This window comes from Tyto alba, unplaced genomic scaffold, assembly GCF_018691265.1.
Source record: "Tyto alba isolate M040663 unplaced genomic scaffold, T.alba_DEE_v4.0 Super-Scaffold_5, whole genome shotgun sequence".
In the NCBI taxonomy this organism is placed as follows: domain Eukaryota; kingdom Metazoa; phylum Chordata; class Aves; order Strigiformes; family Tytonidae; genus Tyto; species Tyto alba.
The window spans coordinates 4,799,568-4,813,983 of NW_024881326.1; the positions used below are offsets into that span (position 1 = coordinate 4,799,568).

At 43.8% G+C, this 14,416-nt stretch overlaps 1 protein-coding gene across 5 annotated transcripts in view; it reads left to right on the top strand.

The window, feature by feature from the left end:
- LOC104361434 (synaptotagmin-like protein 2) overlaps window positions 1–14,416 on the top strand; it is a 33,654-nt gene that overhangs the window by 12,413 nt on the left and 6,825 nt on the right. For 2 of the 5 annotated variants that reach the window (XR_004407565.2, XR_004407564.2), the window contains exons 7-17: window positions 88–186; window positions 2,166–2,257; window positions 2,724–2,825; window positions 4,713–4,882; window positions 5,698–5,800; window positions 6,463–6,624; window positions 7,374–7,452; window positions 8,048–8,147; window positions 9,158–9,363; window positions 11,020–12,136; window positions 14,094–14,190. Coding sequence is in view for 2 of the 5 variants with exons in the window: in XM_032995965.2 (XP_032851856.2) it covers window positions 88–186; window positions 2,166–2,257; window positions 2,724–2,825; window positions 4,713–4,882; window positions 5,698–5,800; window positions 6,463–6,624; window positions 7,374–7,452; window positions 8,048–8,147; window positions 9,158–9,363; window positions 11,020–11,165 (1,259 nt within the window). In the remaining 3 variants the exon portion in view is untranslated. Of the gene's footprint in view, window positions 1–87; window positions 187–2,165; window positions 2,258–2,723; window positions 2,826–4,712; window positions 4,883–5,697; window positions 5,801–6,462; window positions 6,625–7,373; window positions 7,453–8,047; window positions 8,148–9,157; window positions 9,364–11,019; window positions 12,686–14,093; window positions 14,191–14,416 lie in introns of those variants that run through there. The other 3 variants (XM_032995965.2, XM_032995960.2, XR_004407566.2) reach the window with 2 other exon arrangements.

Consider the following 14,416-nt stretch of genomic DNA (forward strand, 5'->3'; position numbering starts at 1 on the left):
AGAGACACATACACACGTGCTTGTTGACACACTGCCTCTTTGTGTTTATTTATTTACCATGTTGATTTGGCTTTTTGTGTATTCCAGAGGAAGATGGGGATCATTCTCCTGCTGCTCAGGCATTGGCCCGAGCAAATAGCATTAATCTGGCAAAGAGCATGGTGAACATTTACACAACCACAGAGAGTGAGTAACATACTTCTTTCTCTTTTTTTGGTTTACATTCCCTGAAGGTAATGCATTATGCCTGAGTCCTGCATCCCTGGTGCTTCTGTGCATGTACCAGGCAAGGAAAATGACATTGTTTTGTCATCAAATTAGAGAGCGTATAGTGCCTAAAATTAAATTCAGAGCCAGGAAATTGAAGCTAGATTGATGGTATGTTCCTCTATGTCTTTAGCAAAAAACATAAGGCCTTCAAAAGGTTGACAAGAAGCTTGTACCCCTCTCTCCTCTTCCCCCAGTAAGTACTGTGGGAGCTGCATGGCAGCCGGTGCAGTGGGTTAATCAGAGGTGCCAGACCTCGTGTCCAGTGTGCGAGCCGTGCCGCAGACTCCTGTCACACTCCCACAGGGCTTGCAGTGCCCAGCCTGGGCCTCTCACCTCACCCAGAGCAGACCCCATTTGCTGGCCTGAACTGCTCAGCTACCATCTGGGGCATGTTTTACGGCAACAGTTCCTCCCTGAGAAACCATGAAAAGCTAAGGAGAAGGCAACCAAGAAACCAGCAGCAAACCTGAAGAAGCCCATGCTCAAGAGATCTGTCTGTGCCACCAAGAAGCCCAAGAAAGCTGCAGCTAAGGAAGGGGGCCTGAAGGAAGGCAGTGGCAGCCTCTGCAGCCAAGAAAGACAATAATAGTCCCCAAAAGGTGTAAACTGGCAAGCCCAAGAGGACAGCTAAGAGCAAAGTGGAAAGACCAAGGCTGCCAGGACTGGGAAGGCAGTGCCCAAGGGAGGGTAGAGACCCTTAGAGGAAACAATTGAGCCTGTTTTAAGTAAGCCCAACCCCTGGTTATGGGTGGCAGGAGAGTCCTCTTCGGGGCCCTGTCGAAGGCTGCGTCGCCCTGTGACTGTGCCACCCCCTCCAGTAGCCTCATGCCAAGTGCGTGTCCCGTCCTGTGCAGCGATGTCACACGGCACGGTGGCTCAGAGCTTCAGGTCCCACATGCGTTGCTCTTCAGTGCTGTGGTCTTCACACAACCAAGATTTTAGCCTCCCCTTATTAAAGTTTATTTAGAGCCACCAACTTCATCATCAGAAAGCGTCCTCTGCAGAGTTACACTTACTTGTTTGCAGTAAAACAAGTAGTCTGTGGAGAGGGCTAGATTTAATGCTTTGCTTGTGTTTGGAAATAAAAATAGTAAATATCAAATGAATGGTAAATCATATAAAAGGTAAATCATATAAAACAAAAATGTCAAAGAAGTTCTTGGGCATTTTGAGCACTGAAGAATGTATCATCATGGCTAACACACTAAACAAGTGTATATGTGTGTATGCATGTTTATGCACATATATTTTCTAAAAACAAATTCTTCTGGGGTATAGATAGTCATCTTCAAGGGAGTTATTGAGAAAAGATAAAGATAGAACAAATAGGGTTTATTTAGATGTTTAAGCAGTTCAGTAACCATCTTTCTAAGTTGAGGTGAAGCTTTCTGACTTTTTTCTTTTAGACATCCAGCTATTGTCCACCTCTTTATCTAGCAGAGTATTTGAGAGGTGTATGCAATGGTGAAATTGTATGTATAAATATTTTGCAGCTCTTTTGTACTGGGCAATGTACTACGAGATGAAAATGTGAGCATGCTTGATTTCTTTGACAAGGAAGCAGATCTGAATGGTTTTAGTGTAAACTAAATCTACAAAAAGAGTGATGCAAACAAGACACATTCTTAGGCTAATAAGAGAATTAAATTAGCCACTAGAGGGAGTTTGCACACTCCCACACATTGAATGAAAACACATTGAAAATAGCTTTAAGATGTTATCTAGCAGTTTTGTCTTGGGGAGGATCAGCTTTGATGACGGAGACGGGGCAAGTAGGTGGTACTTCAGTGCCTTCACAAGCTTTTTCTCCTTCCATGTGTCCTTAAACAAAAATGTGTCTTTCTCATATTTTCCTGACTCTGACAAGGTGATGCCTTTCTTGTTTGTATCCACAGCATACAATAAACCTCATTTGATACCCCATCAGTTTCTTGAACCGGAAAGAGTCAAAGAGCTGAGCAGATCCTCTCCTCTCCTGTTGTCTGAGGTAGGCTAGATGCCAGAAATGGCTGGTATAATGTTCACAGCATTCCCTGAATGGCAGTCGGTTTCATGAGGATGTTTCTTCTGGACACCGACAGTACTTGATTTAGAGCATGCCTTGGTTATGTCATAAATACATGAGAAAAGCCTTAAGACAAAAAACCCCCAGTAACCCAGACCAACTCTTCTGTCCTGGAGGAGTTTTAGTGTTTCCCTCTGTCTCAAACCACACTATTCCGTGCCCTTTCCAAGAGCCCAGGTGGTTGCATGCAGCTCTGTTTGGAGGCAGTTAATGATGACGTTCGCTGCTGGTCGGAGGGAATGCCTCTGGGGAGACTCCCTGCGTTCTTCTCCACTCTCCTAACCTGATCGCTGCTTAATGGGGCTCTGCTGAGCTATTGGTTTTTCTCTGTAGTGTTGCAAAGTTCTCACAAGGCAGAGCTTAAAAATACTTGTTATTTTCTGAGCAGACTGAATCAGACACGGCTTCGGAAATCAGCTTCCAGTTTAACAAGCACAAAAAGACGCCTAGCATTGGCAGCCACTCGTCCGACATGGCATCTGTCTCCTCGGTAGGTATTTAACGTGTACGTCTCGCTGGATAGGTTTTCTCAGTCAGACGGGGTGACACTGCATTTAGGCTGATACTGATGATGTGGCCTCCGGAGTATCCTGTTGGTTTCTGCACGGTACATTATTAAAAGAACGGTGATGGTTAATTACTTGCTTTAAAGGAGCATCTCCGGGTACCATCTCAAATAGAGACCCACCGAGTCATTGTTAGACAAATTCACAGTAAGCGATAGCCCCCGCTCCAAAGTGCAGATGCTCTGAAGCCCAGCAGTGTGCAGGAGGCGGGGGGGGGCAGGCTTTTTCTAGATGGGGAAATGAGGCACATGGCAATCAAATGACATGTCTGTGGTCCAGCTCTGCAAGAGCTGGGACTGCAGATGGGTGCCCTGTGCAAGCTCATCCTTTTACTCTGTCAGCAAGTTTGAGGGAACTCGGACAGCAAAAGCGTGATTTAGAGCTCCAACTTCTAAGGAAAGCTGAAAAGAGCTGAGTGTGTTTAGTTGAGTGTGTTTTAAATTTTTCTTAGAGACAGCGTTTTTGGGGGGGCTGCTTAAAAGTGCTTGAATTTGATGTATTACTGTTACAGGTATTTCTAAGACATATATGTGAGGTTTAAAGAATGTATTTGAAGCAAAGCTGACAGGGAGAGATTATGAATGTAGATAAATATGTTTAAAAATCCCCTTGAACTTTGGGGCGCATGAGTCCTTCTAGTCTGGAGAGTCTTGGAGCTATAAATGAGCCTTTTGTGTCCAAGTCACACAGGTGTTCTTGAAAATCTTGTTCTGGATTCTCTGCTGGGGTGAGTATCCTGATGGGATGGTAAATGCAGCTCCAAGGACTGAGAGGAAATGTTTAGCAGGTTTTTGTAGGTTATAAAAGAATGAAATTCAGAACCAAAGGAAGTAGTGGGAGACAGAGAAGAATTGGGTTAATTGCTAGGAAACTTTTTGATACATGTTCATGACTGTACCACAGAAAATTGCCAAGAGGATCAATTATTTGCTTTGTAAACAACATTAGCTTTTATGTTATCACATCAGGAATCATGAGTGATTGATGCAGTAGAAAATTCTCTAATTTTTCTGGAGCTGTGATTTGTTTCTGCTTCATCACTTTCTACCAGTGAAAGACAAAGCCTTGAAAAAAGGAGCCCAAGGTGTACGGGCAAATGCAGTTTGTTCTGGAAAAGCAAGTGACTCTTGGGTGCCTAGCTCCTGATTTATACCTACAGAAACCTCATTTTCCTCTGCCTTTGTGTCAAGTAGATGCACACAGGCTGTCTCTGGTGAGACAGAGGCTTTTCAGGACAGGGGTGTTATCTATTTTTGTTGTGAGCAATCAACAAGATAGTAATAATTTTTCCTACATTTCTCATCTGATATGGTTCTTACTAGCCTATTTTAAAAATTGATTGACAGTCGTGTGCCTATATATACTTGAAATGATAAGTTCATATACAGATCAAGTTCTCTTGACGTATTTCTTTCTTAATGATGAGACTGGGTCAGGATAGCAGCTGTTTGTACTGTAAGCACAGGGAAAGGGAAGAAGCTTGTGTGGTCCGCTCAGTAATATTCGACTCTGGGATTTAGGGGTGAAAAATCTTGGGCATTTCTTGAGCATTCAGAAGAATAGTGCTTTAAAGTCATGGTCTAGCTTAGCACATCCTTGTGAGACCCTTATTCAGGTTCCCCAAACCTTGCTTGTTTGAGCACAGTTGCATATGCGGACCATTTCTGTGTCAAGGACAGAATACTACACAAGGACAGAAATTGTAGATTATTTTTCTGGGAGTGCACTTCTCAGACTATCGTCTTTGTCCAGAAACCAAGTCAGGATGATGCCTATTTCAGTGGCACTGACCTTCCTCTTCTACCTGGCAGGTGAGTGGCAGTGTGCTCAGTGTCTACAGCGGTGATTTTGGGAGTGTGGATGCCCAAGGTACCGTGGAGTTTGCCCTAGACTATGATGAGAAGAACCGGGAGTTCCAGGTTCATGTGTCCCAGTGCAAGGACTTGGCTGTTGTGGATGAGAAGAAAGGCAGATCTGACCCGTGAGTGATGCTTTGGTGCCTTGTGACTTCTACATTGCTGAATTTTGTGTTCTGGAGGGGTTTTTTTTGTATGTTTTCTCTTTTTAAATGTCATGATTTGTTCCTTCCTTCAGACTTCTGGTGCATGCTTTCTGCTGGGACTTTCCTAGCTGATGGTTCTGGAGCCATTGACATCAGTAAATGTTGCCAGGCTTAAATTTGAACAGATTGAGAAAGCTTTGATCACTAAAAAGACAGCTCCTGTTATCACTGGAATATGTTCTCTCTGCATCCATGTGAACCTTGATCTACCCTTTGGTAGTTACACTTTGATAATAACTCTGGTGATGCAGACACATGCCTATATGAAAAGAAAGTCTGTAAAGAAGTGCTGTTAGGGGCACAATGGCAGTTGTACAGAGGTTAGTGATCTCTGGTTTGAAAGGTGATGAAAAGGAGCTTGGATATGAACCCTGAGAGAAAGGTTTAAAGACATTCCACCTCTTTCTGTCTCTCTAATCTCACCCTGACTGTGAATGTACGGAGATGCTATAGTCATGGGCATTTCAGAAAATGGATATATGGCCTTCCTGGCTTCCCATATTGCCTAGAAAGCTGTCTGTTCTGAATGTTGGTGGCATCCACCCATCTCCAGGGAGATTTATAGCTTCACATGCACGACAAGTTAATATCCTAGCATGTCTCCTAGTTAGTTTTGCCCTCACAGAATCAACTCCAGGTCTTTTGTTTCTCCGTCACCATTCTCAAGTGTTGCCCGCTTGTTGGAGCTTGGCAATATGGAACAATATCCAACTGGAGTTTGTTTTCTTTTCTAGGTATGTTAAAACTTACCTGCTCCCAGACAAAGCTAGAATGGGTAAGAGGAAAACTTCAGTGAAGAAGAGGACAGTAAATCCCATTTATAATGAGGTGTTACGGGTAAGAACAAATACACGCTCTGAAAACCTGTGTTGTAGCAGGCACCTGTACCAGGTCAGGTCTGGAAGGATCCTGCCTTCTTGGCCAGGCTTCTTTGCCTGCCTCCCGCCAACGCTGCGCTGCTCTTCCCTTGGGTTTGTGGGGGGCAGAGATGTTAAAGGTTTCTCTGCACCCATCTGTGTGGCACGCAGTATTTCTTTGTCAAATCCCCACAGTGATCTTTGGAAGAGATAAGGTCCTGCAGCCTGTGCTGCCCTCAGCCAGAGCAAGGGGTGTTCTTCTTCCCTGGTGCACAGTCACGAGACATGGGACTAGTAAGAAAGGTCTTTGTTGTGTGATCTTACTCAAAAATGCCTCAAGAATTATTTAACAATGCCCGGGCCTGTGTTAATAATTCTTTAAAGAATATTGGTTTTGCCCTGTGATGAATGGCTGTGCTAGGCTTCCCTGTGCTCAGCAGAAAAGCTTTGTCAGGGTGGTAGTATTGCTGCAGGACAAAAAAAACCCAAAGTGTTCAGCGCGAGGGCAGTCTATTATTGCATGTGTGGAGTGGGTTTGAGTGTCTCCGTCAGAGCTTATTCAAGCTTTTGAGTAGTTCATTTCTGGTTGTGAAAGAAACAGAAGAAAAATTTGAACATCCTGACTTGTCTTTCTTCCTCTAGTATAAAATAGAGAAAACGGTGTTGCTGATCCAAAAATTAAATCTCTCTGTTTGGCACAATGATCCACTGGGACGTAACAGTTTCTTGGGAGAGATCGAAGTAGACTTGGCCAGCTGGGACTGGAGCAACAGGAAACTCAACTGGTACCCGCTGAAGCCCCGAGTAAGTGCGTCTCAGCAGCAATCCTCCTGCTTCCCAGCCAAACCCTGAAGCCTTTAGGAATAGCAGAAGTCCTTCCTGACTCCTCTGAGGTATTTGGGTGGTGTGGTGGAGCAGACCAACCTGAATTGTACCTGGGGAAGTGCAGTAAGCTTCCCACAAGCCCTGGACACCTTAGTGCAATATTCAGTGCTCTGAACACGGGCCTTCTAGGATCTCATTTGGTGACTGATCTGTAGGGACACCTTCATAAATGTGATCTGACACTTTTCAACAGAAACTCTGACATGACTTTGCCTGCCTCTCTCTACTGACATAAAGAACCATCGCTTAAAAATAGACAGCAGAGTACTAGGTGATGCAGTTGAACATGCCTTGAGAGATAAGTATTCAAGTGCCACTTTTTGTAAAGCCTGTACAGCTTCCTGCATGTTTCTGGGTTCAGAGGCCTGATTTGAGATCCCTTTTCAGAAAATAAAGGACATTTGTCTTTCAAAACTAAGATGCTTAATTATGTCCAGCTGGATGTGTCTGGAAGGGCAGCCTTGCTCTGAATTCTCAGGCTTTTGGTTCTGAGGGACTGAGTTTGAAAACAAAGCTACAAAGAAAGGAGCTGCCCTGAGAACGGGCTGCCTCAGCCATGAAAAGTCAGAGGTTGTTCATTTGTGCCCTTCCACTGAACTGAAAAGCTGTTTGCCTTGCTGTGTTTACACAATCCCTTGTTTAGTCAATCGTAACTCTTTCTGTTTCAGAGCCTTTCTGCTGTTAATGGTGTGGATCATCGAGGAGTGATGAATTTGTCTATTAAGTATGTCCCTCCAGGAAGCCTAGGTAAAATCTGTTTCATGCATTAGGAAGTATTGCCTAGATGTAGGCACGCAACTTGCAGTGCCTCATCTCTTTAAGGGCTGGTTAAAGGGTGATCTCATTAGTGCAAGGTCTTAGAGATCAGCACAAAGGCACAGCCAGCAGTGCTTGATAACGCTATCTGCAGCCTACACCTGAGTGTCACATCTGGATTTATTGGGAAAGTGTTGGGGAGAGAGAGAAAGGGCTCAACAACCTCAAACTCATCAGCTTTTATGAGCGCTGTGGGCGCTGCAGGGTGCTGTGATGTGGTAGCAGCAGCACACAGCCCCTCTTACTGTGGGGCCGGCACCAGGTTGGCTTTGCCCAGCAGTTCCTGCTCCTTTCCCGTTTCAAAGCAGCGCCAGCAGATTGTGTCAGGAGGCCTCTGCAGCTGCAGGTGTGACAGGGCTGGTAGGAGTGCTGTGGCACCCAGGCAGAGGGGTGCAGAGCTCACGAGGGAGTGAGTATGCAGAGAAGTCATGTTGCTGCTCCCTCAGGTCCCCGCAGAGGAAGCCTGTCATTTTGCTAGCTGTTGTAAAGACTGGCGCGACAGTTTTTCTCTTCTCCTAAATGGCAGGTCCCAAGAATCCTCCCTCTGGAGAAGTTCACATTTGGGTCAAAGACGTCAAGGACCTGCTGCAGTTGCGTCCTTCTGGAGTTGACTCCTTTGTGAAATGGTAAGTGCATGAGCATGCTATTGGCTTTGATTCTGGGTCCGTGCCTCCACAAATTGGCACGCTTTCTTCTCTTTCTTCAGGCTCACCTAGCTGTGCCTTCATACTGTAAAGCCTTTGTGTTGCACTGGGCTCTGTAGGAGAGAATTACCCTTGTTATTCACTTGTGGACAAATTAGGAAGATCCTTGCTGTGATAAAGCTCTTGGTCAATCACTGTTTGTGACTCACTCAGTGATTTGCCTCAATAACATCTGAGTGAGAGGGATCCATGGGCCCTGTACCTCGGCCCAGGGTGTTAATGTGAAGCTGTGAGTTTTGCCTTGATACGGGCTTGCATGCAAAGTTTGGGAATTCATTAGGGACTCGCCAGATCTGACATACAGACAGTTGGATCCTGCTTTGATCTTCTCCAGAATTTAGTATGTGTATGTTTTCTGCAGCCTGTAACATCAGTTTTGCCTGTTATATGGGAGAAAGTGCTGCAAATATTCCAGAAAATTAAAAATCTTTTAAGGGTATTTTAAGATTTTTTTCATCATTTTCCAGTGCTCACTGTGGTTTTTGTATATTTTAGATCCTTACAGAGTTCTCCTGAAGAAAGGCTTGTTGTTCAAAAAGCCTAACAGACCATTTTGAAATGCCCTCTTAGTCATCTAAGTGATTAAAATTTCTGAAAATAAAAATATGTGAAACTAATGTCAATTTTTTAATGTAAAATGTCAGTTTGCAAAAAAAAAAACCCAAACACTTGCCAAAAGCAATTTTAAGCAATTGCCCTCCTTTCTGAAAATGTTTGCTTTGAAAATGGATGCTTTTGGAAAAAAAAAAAAAAAAAGTTGCATCCAGGAATTATGAACATTTCCTATTAAATTTACAGAGATTTCTTATGTTGAGACCCGCTTCCTCCTTTCTTCAGAATTGAAGCTTGCTTAGACAAAGGAACTTAGTAGGAACAATTTAAATCTCAGGTGATATTTAATACTACATGCTGTATTTTTTCTCCTCGCAAAGCTATGTGCTTCCAGACACCAGTAAGAAGAGTTACCAAAAGACCCGAGTCATTAAAAGAGACACAAACCCTGTTTTCAATCACACTATTGTATATGATGGCTTTCATACAGAGGATCTAAAGGATGCTTGTGTTGAACTGACTGTGTGGGATCATGAAAAACTTACCAACCATTTCCTTGGAGGAATCAGGCTGGGCCTTGGGACAGGTAAGTGATTTCCTTTACATTAAATGAATACTGTTACCATATTGCTGAGCCACATGATATAATGGAAAGTTGCAGAGCGTTTTCCTGTCGGGGAGAAACCAGGGATGGGGAGTCTTAGTAATTGGAGAGTCTTTGTACTTGCACTGTGTCTGGGATGGAGGGGCCCTGGTACCACGGTAGCAACCCTCTATTCCCACATTTTCTGCCAACACCAGCTCTAAGGTCGGGTAAAACTCAAGAATCTCCTTGCGTCCATCAGAGAGTTTTCCTGCTGTTACAGGAAAACAGACTGTGTCACACATCGCCCTTGTATTGCTGCTCCTGGCAGGGAGGAGTGCCCAGAGATGGAGACACCATGAATGCCGTGTGGGACAGCACCACCTGGTGACTCCGTCCACATCACCTCCTCCCTTGAAACCCTTTAATAGCAGGAATAGCTAATGTTTGAAAAACAGGGTGAGCTAACACTGGTTGATCTGATAGGTAATCAGTACTGAGAGTACAACAGCTGGAATTAAATCACAAACGGGAAAAATGGAGTTGTCTGGGTGTAGACTAAGGTGTTATTGTTGGGTTTTTGTTTTGTTTTTATTTAGATGATGTAGTGCTGAAAATGCCGTTGCTCCCCTGGGAGACAGTCACTGTCTTTAGGAGTTGATGGCACGAGGTTTCAGTTCAGGAGGACTTAGACCTGTGCTCAGCTGGAAATGTTTTATTTCAGTGGGGCTAGTCATCCCTGAAGTTAGGAAAATTCCAATATTTTTAAGCCAATATCCTGACTTTCAGCGTATCCCATACCTAGCCTTTGACAGATAGCATGTTCACCTTTGTATTATTGTAAGTGGGATATCTAAGGTTTTCTGAACTGTTTATTGTTAAGCAAGAGGGGTCTCTGAGAGATGAAAGACAAAAAGATGATTTCAGAACGTTGCAATAAAGGCTAACTGTTCCTTGAGGGTCTCAGGAAAAGGCATGTAGTAGCTGGAAGGTCTGCCTTGCAGGTGCACCTCTGTTTTTTGGATTTGCTTGTGTGTTCTGTTTTCAACCTCTAACCTGTCACCAGGAGGGCTGTGAACTGTCGAGTGGGAAGGGGCAACAAGAATAAGCTCACAAGCAAGACAGAAAAATGCAAACCCCAAGATAAGCTGTGATCCAAATTTAGAACTTTATATCACCGACAACTGGTTAGCACCTGAAAATTTGGTTGAATAATCAATTTGGAATTAAAGTACACACTTTTCTGCTCTCATATGTTTAATTCCTATACAAATGAAGCGTAGAGCAAGAGAATTTTGACAAATACCCCACTTTGTCCACACAAAAATCTTTTAAGGGGAAACCCAAGCCTTTTAGGCTTTCTTTACCATTCTGAAAGGAGCAGAAAGGGCTTGAGCCCAATATTATTTTCCTTGGCAGGGTATTTTTAGGGTTGCTGCATTTTCTGGCTTTTACATTGACTAAATTCTGAACTCTGGTGTAAAGTGGAGGTCATTAGCAGAAGAGCAGGAGGCATTTAGCATGCAGCTTGCTGAAGGGAAGTCAGCACCTTTTATGTTAAGGCACTGCCTGTAGCAGTTACATCCCAATGAGTATTTTTGCATGGAGTAGAAACTCTTTGTGTAGCTCCCAACGTAGCAGTTTTCTTCTTCTTTACAGGTTTGAGCTATGGCATCTCTGTGGACTGGATGGACTCCACGCAAGAGGAGGTGGCCTTTTGGCAGGAGATGATGTCAGCTGCCAATGAATGGATTGAAGGATTGCTGCCACTGCGCTCACTGGCAGGGAGGAAAAAACTGAAATAACCTACGATTTGTGCCATAGAAAGGTTGAACGTGGTCATTAGAATTAGGAAACTTCCTGCACCGATGTGATAGAGACCATCCACGGGGCTGGCATGTGTCAGGTTAATCAGGCAGTTGATGGACTGCACTTTGGAAATGTTAAATGTTAAGTACTAATTCCCTGACAGAGGACATGGAAGATGCCAAGCTGATGCTATACTTTGTTTCGACCAAGAAGAAACTTCATTTGTCTTTTTATTTAATCATTTATATTCAGTAACTGAATTCCATTAGCCTCTGGGAGCATTGGCAGAAGGAAAAGGAGATATCTAATAGATATTTTTATTTTTTTACTGTTTCTTGTGCCATTTTTTTTTTCCGTGCAGAGATGTAGTTGTACTAAAGCAGCAGCATGGTATTATTCACATTCCCCTGCAAGTGGTACACTTTGTACTTGATGTAGAATTGCTCCAGCAGCTGTCACCAGCAGCACAGTCTGAGAATGGGAGCTTTGCATTTGTCGCTGGTGATAACGCGTCTCTAACGTGAGGAAAATTGACATCCAAGGTGAATCTACAGAAAGAGAGGACTGTTTGAACCAGGAAATGAAGCAGCGTGAGGAGAACAGTGAGGAATTCAATATACTAATTCCGTTCCGATTTAATATGAAAGAGAGAAGTGATGCTCCTGCAGGTAGTAGGATTTTGCAGCCAGGGGCTGTTTTCCTAGCTTTCCCACAGGCTTCCTCAGTGACCTCAGGCAAGTTTCTCTATGAAAGGCCAGTTTCAGTGCAATATAAACCACAGCGCTTGCCCGAGTGTGAAATACGGCTACACTGCTGATGGGCCTGATCGCACCTTTGAAATGCCTTGTGTGCAAAACATTTCAATATGAAACGATGATGTAGGAAGGAGTCTCGTGTTAGCCTGGCGCGGCGGGTCGGGAAGGAAAGGCCAGAACCACACTGGAGATGTTGGGAGCCAGTGGGAGAGGTAAGTGGGGAGTGAATGGATGCGAAGGGTGGCTGCTGGGCTACAGCTGCCCGGGGTGGTCTCCTGCTGCCCCGCTGGTCTTCCTCACCCCGATGCCTGTCAGCGAGCTGTCTGTGGCTGGGATTTCCTTTTTGCCAGTAGGTTGTAAGAACTTTGCATCCGGCACATTGACGGTGGCAGAGCGGCGTTGTGAATGCATTTTGAAATGCAGCTTTGCAATTTGTATTTTGGATGTACATATTGTGATTAAATAGAATGTTTTTCTTTAGTCGTCAGCTGGTCTCCTTGTACCTATTTTTAGCGTGGTCTGAGTAATGAAAAAGCAAGCAGAAGAGTTGTTAAATTTTGTCATGTCAAAATGAACCATTTTTGCCTGAGGGCAAGTGAAATGTCATGGAGAAATATTTTTTGTAGCTATCTTACCCTAGATTTTGGCTCCGTGAATATTTTGATATTCTTCTTTAATGTATTGATTTTATTTAACTCAAGCTCAGTGTAAATTTTCAACTTAGCAAAGATGGTTGTAAATAAATGAATGGAAAATATGCACTTAAAATAACAAGACTTTTTCATTAAATTAAGGCTTTTGGGAGATAATCAGCAGCCTTCATGGGAAAAAAATAAAGAAGGAAGATGATTTTGCAGTTCGAAAAAGATAATACTTGAAAATGTACCAGTCATAGTACTGAAAACACTGAGAGAGAGTCCACAGAGCAACAGAATTAAATAATGACTAATGAAGAACCTGATATATATAGCACGTCAGCCAAAGATATTTTGTATGGGCTCCAGTCTGGCGTGTTTTTGTTCACCAAGATTTGATCATTTATTGCCTTTGCGGGATAAAATAACAATATCGGGCCTAAGATGAGAGTTTTTAAATTATTATCTTTACCTGCGTAGGCGCTGAGCACGTGACTATTTATGCATACATACAGCTTACCTACTGGAAGGAGCCCTGCTCACTGGGGAGCGGTGGCTTGCTGCAGTGAAGTCACCCGCAGGGCCGCTGCTCTCGCCCCGAGCGCGTCCCCGTCCCGCCGGGTGCTCCCGGGGGGAATTTCTGCTGCGGCTGCGAAGGCGGCCAGCAACGCCGGCGGCTTCGGCTCGGGCAGGTCCGGGTCTCTTCCTGGAGAGTTCAGCTGACTCCTCTCCATCACAAAAATGGAGTCATCCCGCCTCTGCCTCCTCTTCCTCCTCCTCCTCCTCCTCACGTGCAGTATTAGCACATGTTGCCAAAACTGCGTCAATGGAGCTGGGAATGGTTGTGTTGGTGTTTCAGAAAATCAACATCTTTTTCATTGGTGATACCAATAAGGAGAAAAAAAAGGGGGTTAATGGGCCAGTTTCATCCCGGTGCAGTTGCTTTTATGAACTTGGCCCAGGACTGTGAACAGCCTGTTTTTGCATTCAGATTCCATAAAGGACTTCCGTTAAGCCTTTGGTGGCTTGTTTATTTAAATTAAGCCCTGATTAACTTAAGAAGCTTTCTTTGGCATTTAATAGTTTATCAGAGCAAAAGATTACACTGCCAAATCACACACACATTTGTAGCACAGCTGTATCTGAGGTAGTAAAATTTGCTGTGCTGTGTCTGTTTCGCTTACTGTGCAGAAAGCACTTTATCAGAAAAAGACTTTTATTGACAGTGTCATATGGAGGAGTGGAAGAGCTTGTGAGTATAAGGTTAACAGCCTGTTTGTATGCACCTTATGATGTTGACATTTGTTGCCTGTGAATGCTACATGTAAAAGACTCTTGGGCCCATAGGTATGTGCTGATAACATGAGTTGAGTAGTAACTGGTAAAAAAAAGAAAAAAAGAAAAAACAGATGGAAAGTTCTCTGACTGTATTTACTAGTTCATTGTAGAATGGGTTAAGCAAAGTTCCAAAAGAAGGTAAGAGTTCGTGCATCCAGTAAATGTGTTTTAAGTCTCTCCTTTCCCTGAATACGAGCATGCAGGTACCAGTGACGTGGCGGGACCTGACTGCGGTCACTGAGCTCTTGCTGGATACAGAAGTGACCCTGGGGGCTGAGCAGGCCTGGGAAATGGTAGGTTACAGCCCGGCACCCTTGGGCTCTATCTTCTTAATATAAAATACAAACCTCAGTATCTACAGTAGAGCTGGACGACTCCTTTCTGTTAATGTTCTTTCTGTGAGAATGAATGTGCTTCCTTCAAGTTTATGCCTTATTTATATAAGTTTTTCTCAGGAACCTTGCAAGCAAAAAAAAAGGAGAGAAAGTTAGAAAATATTTCTGCCCCATCATGCAAATA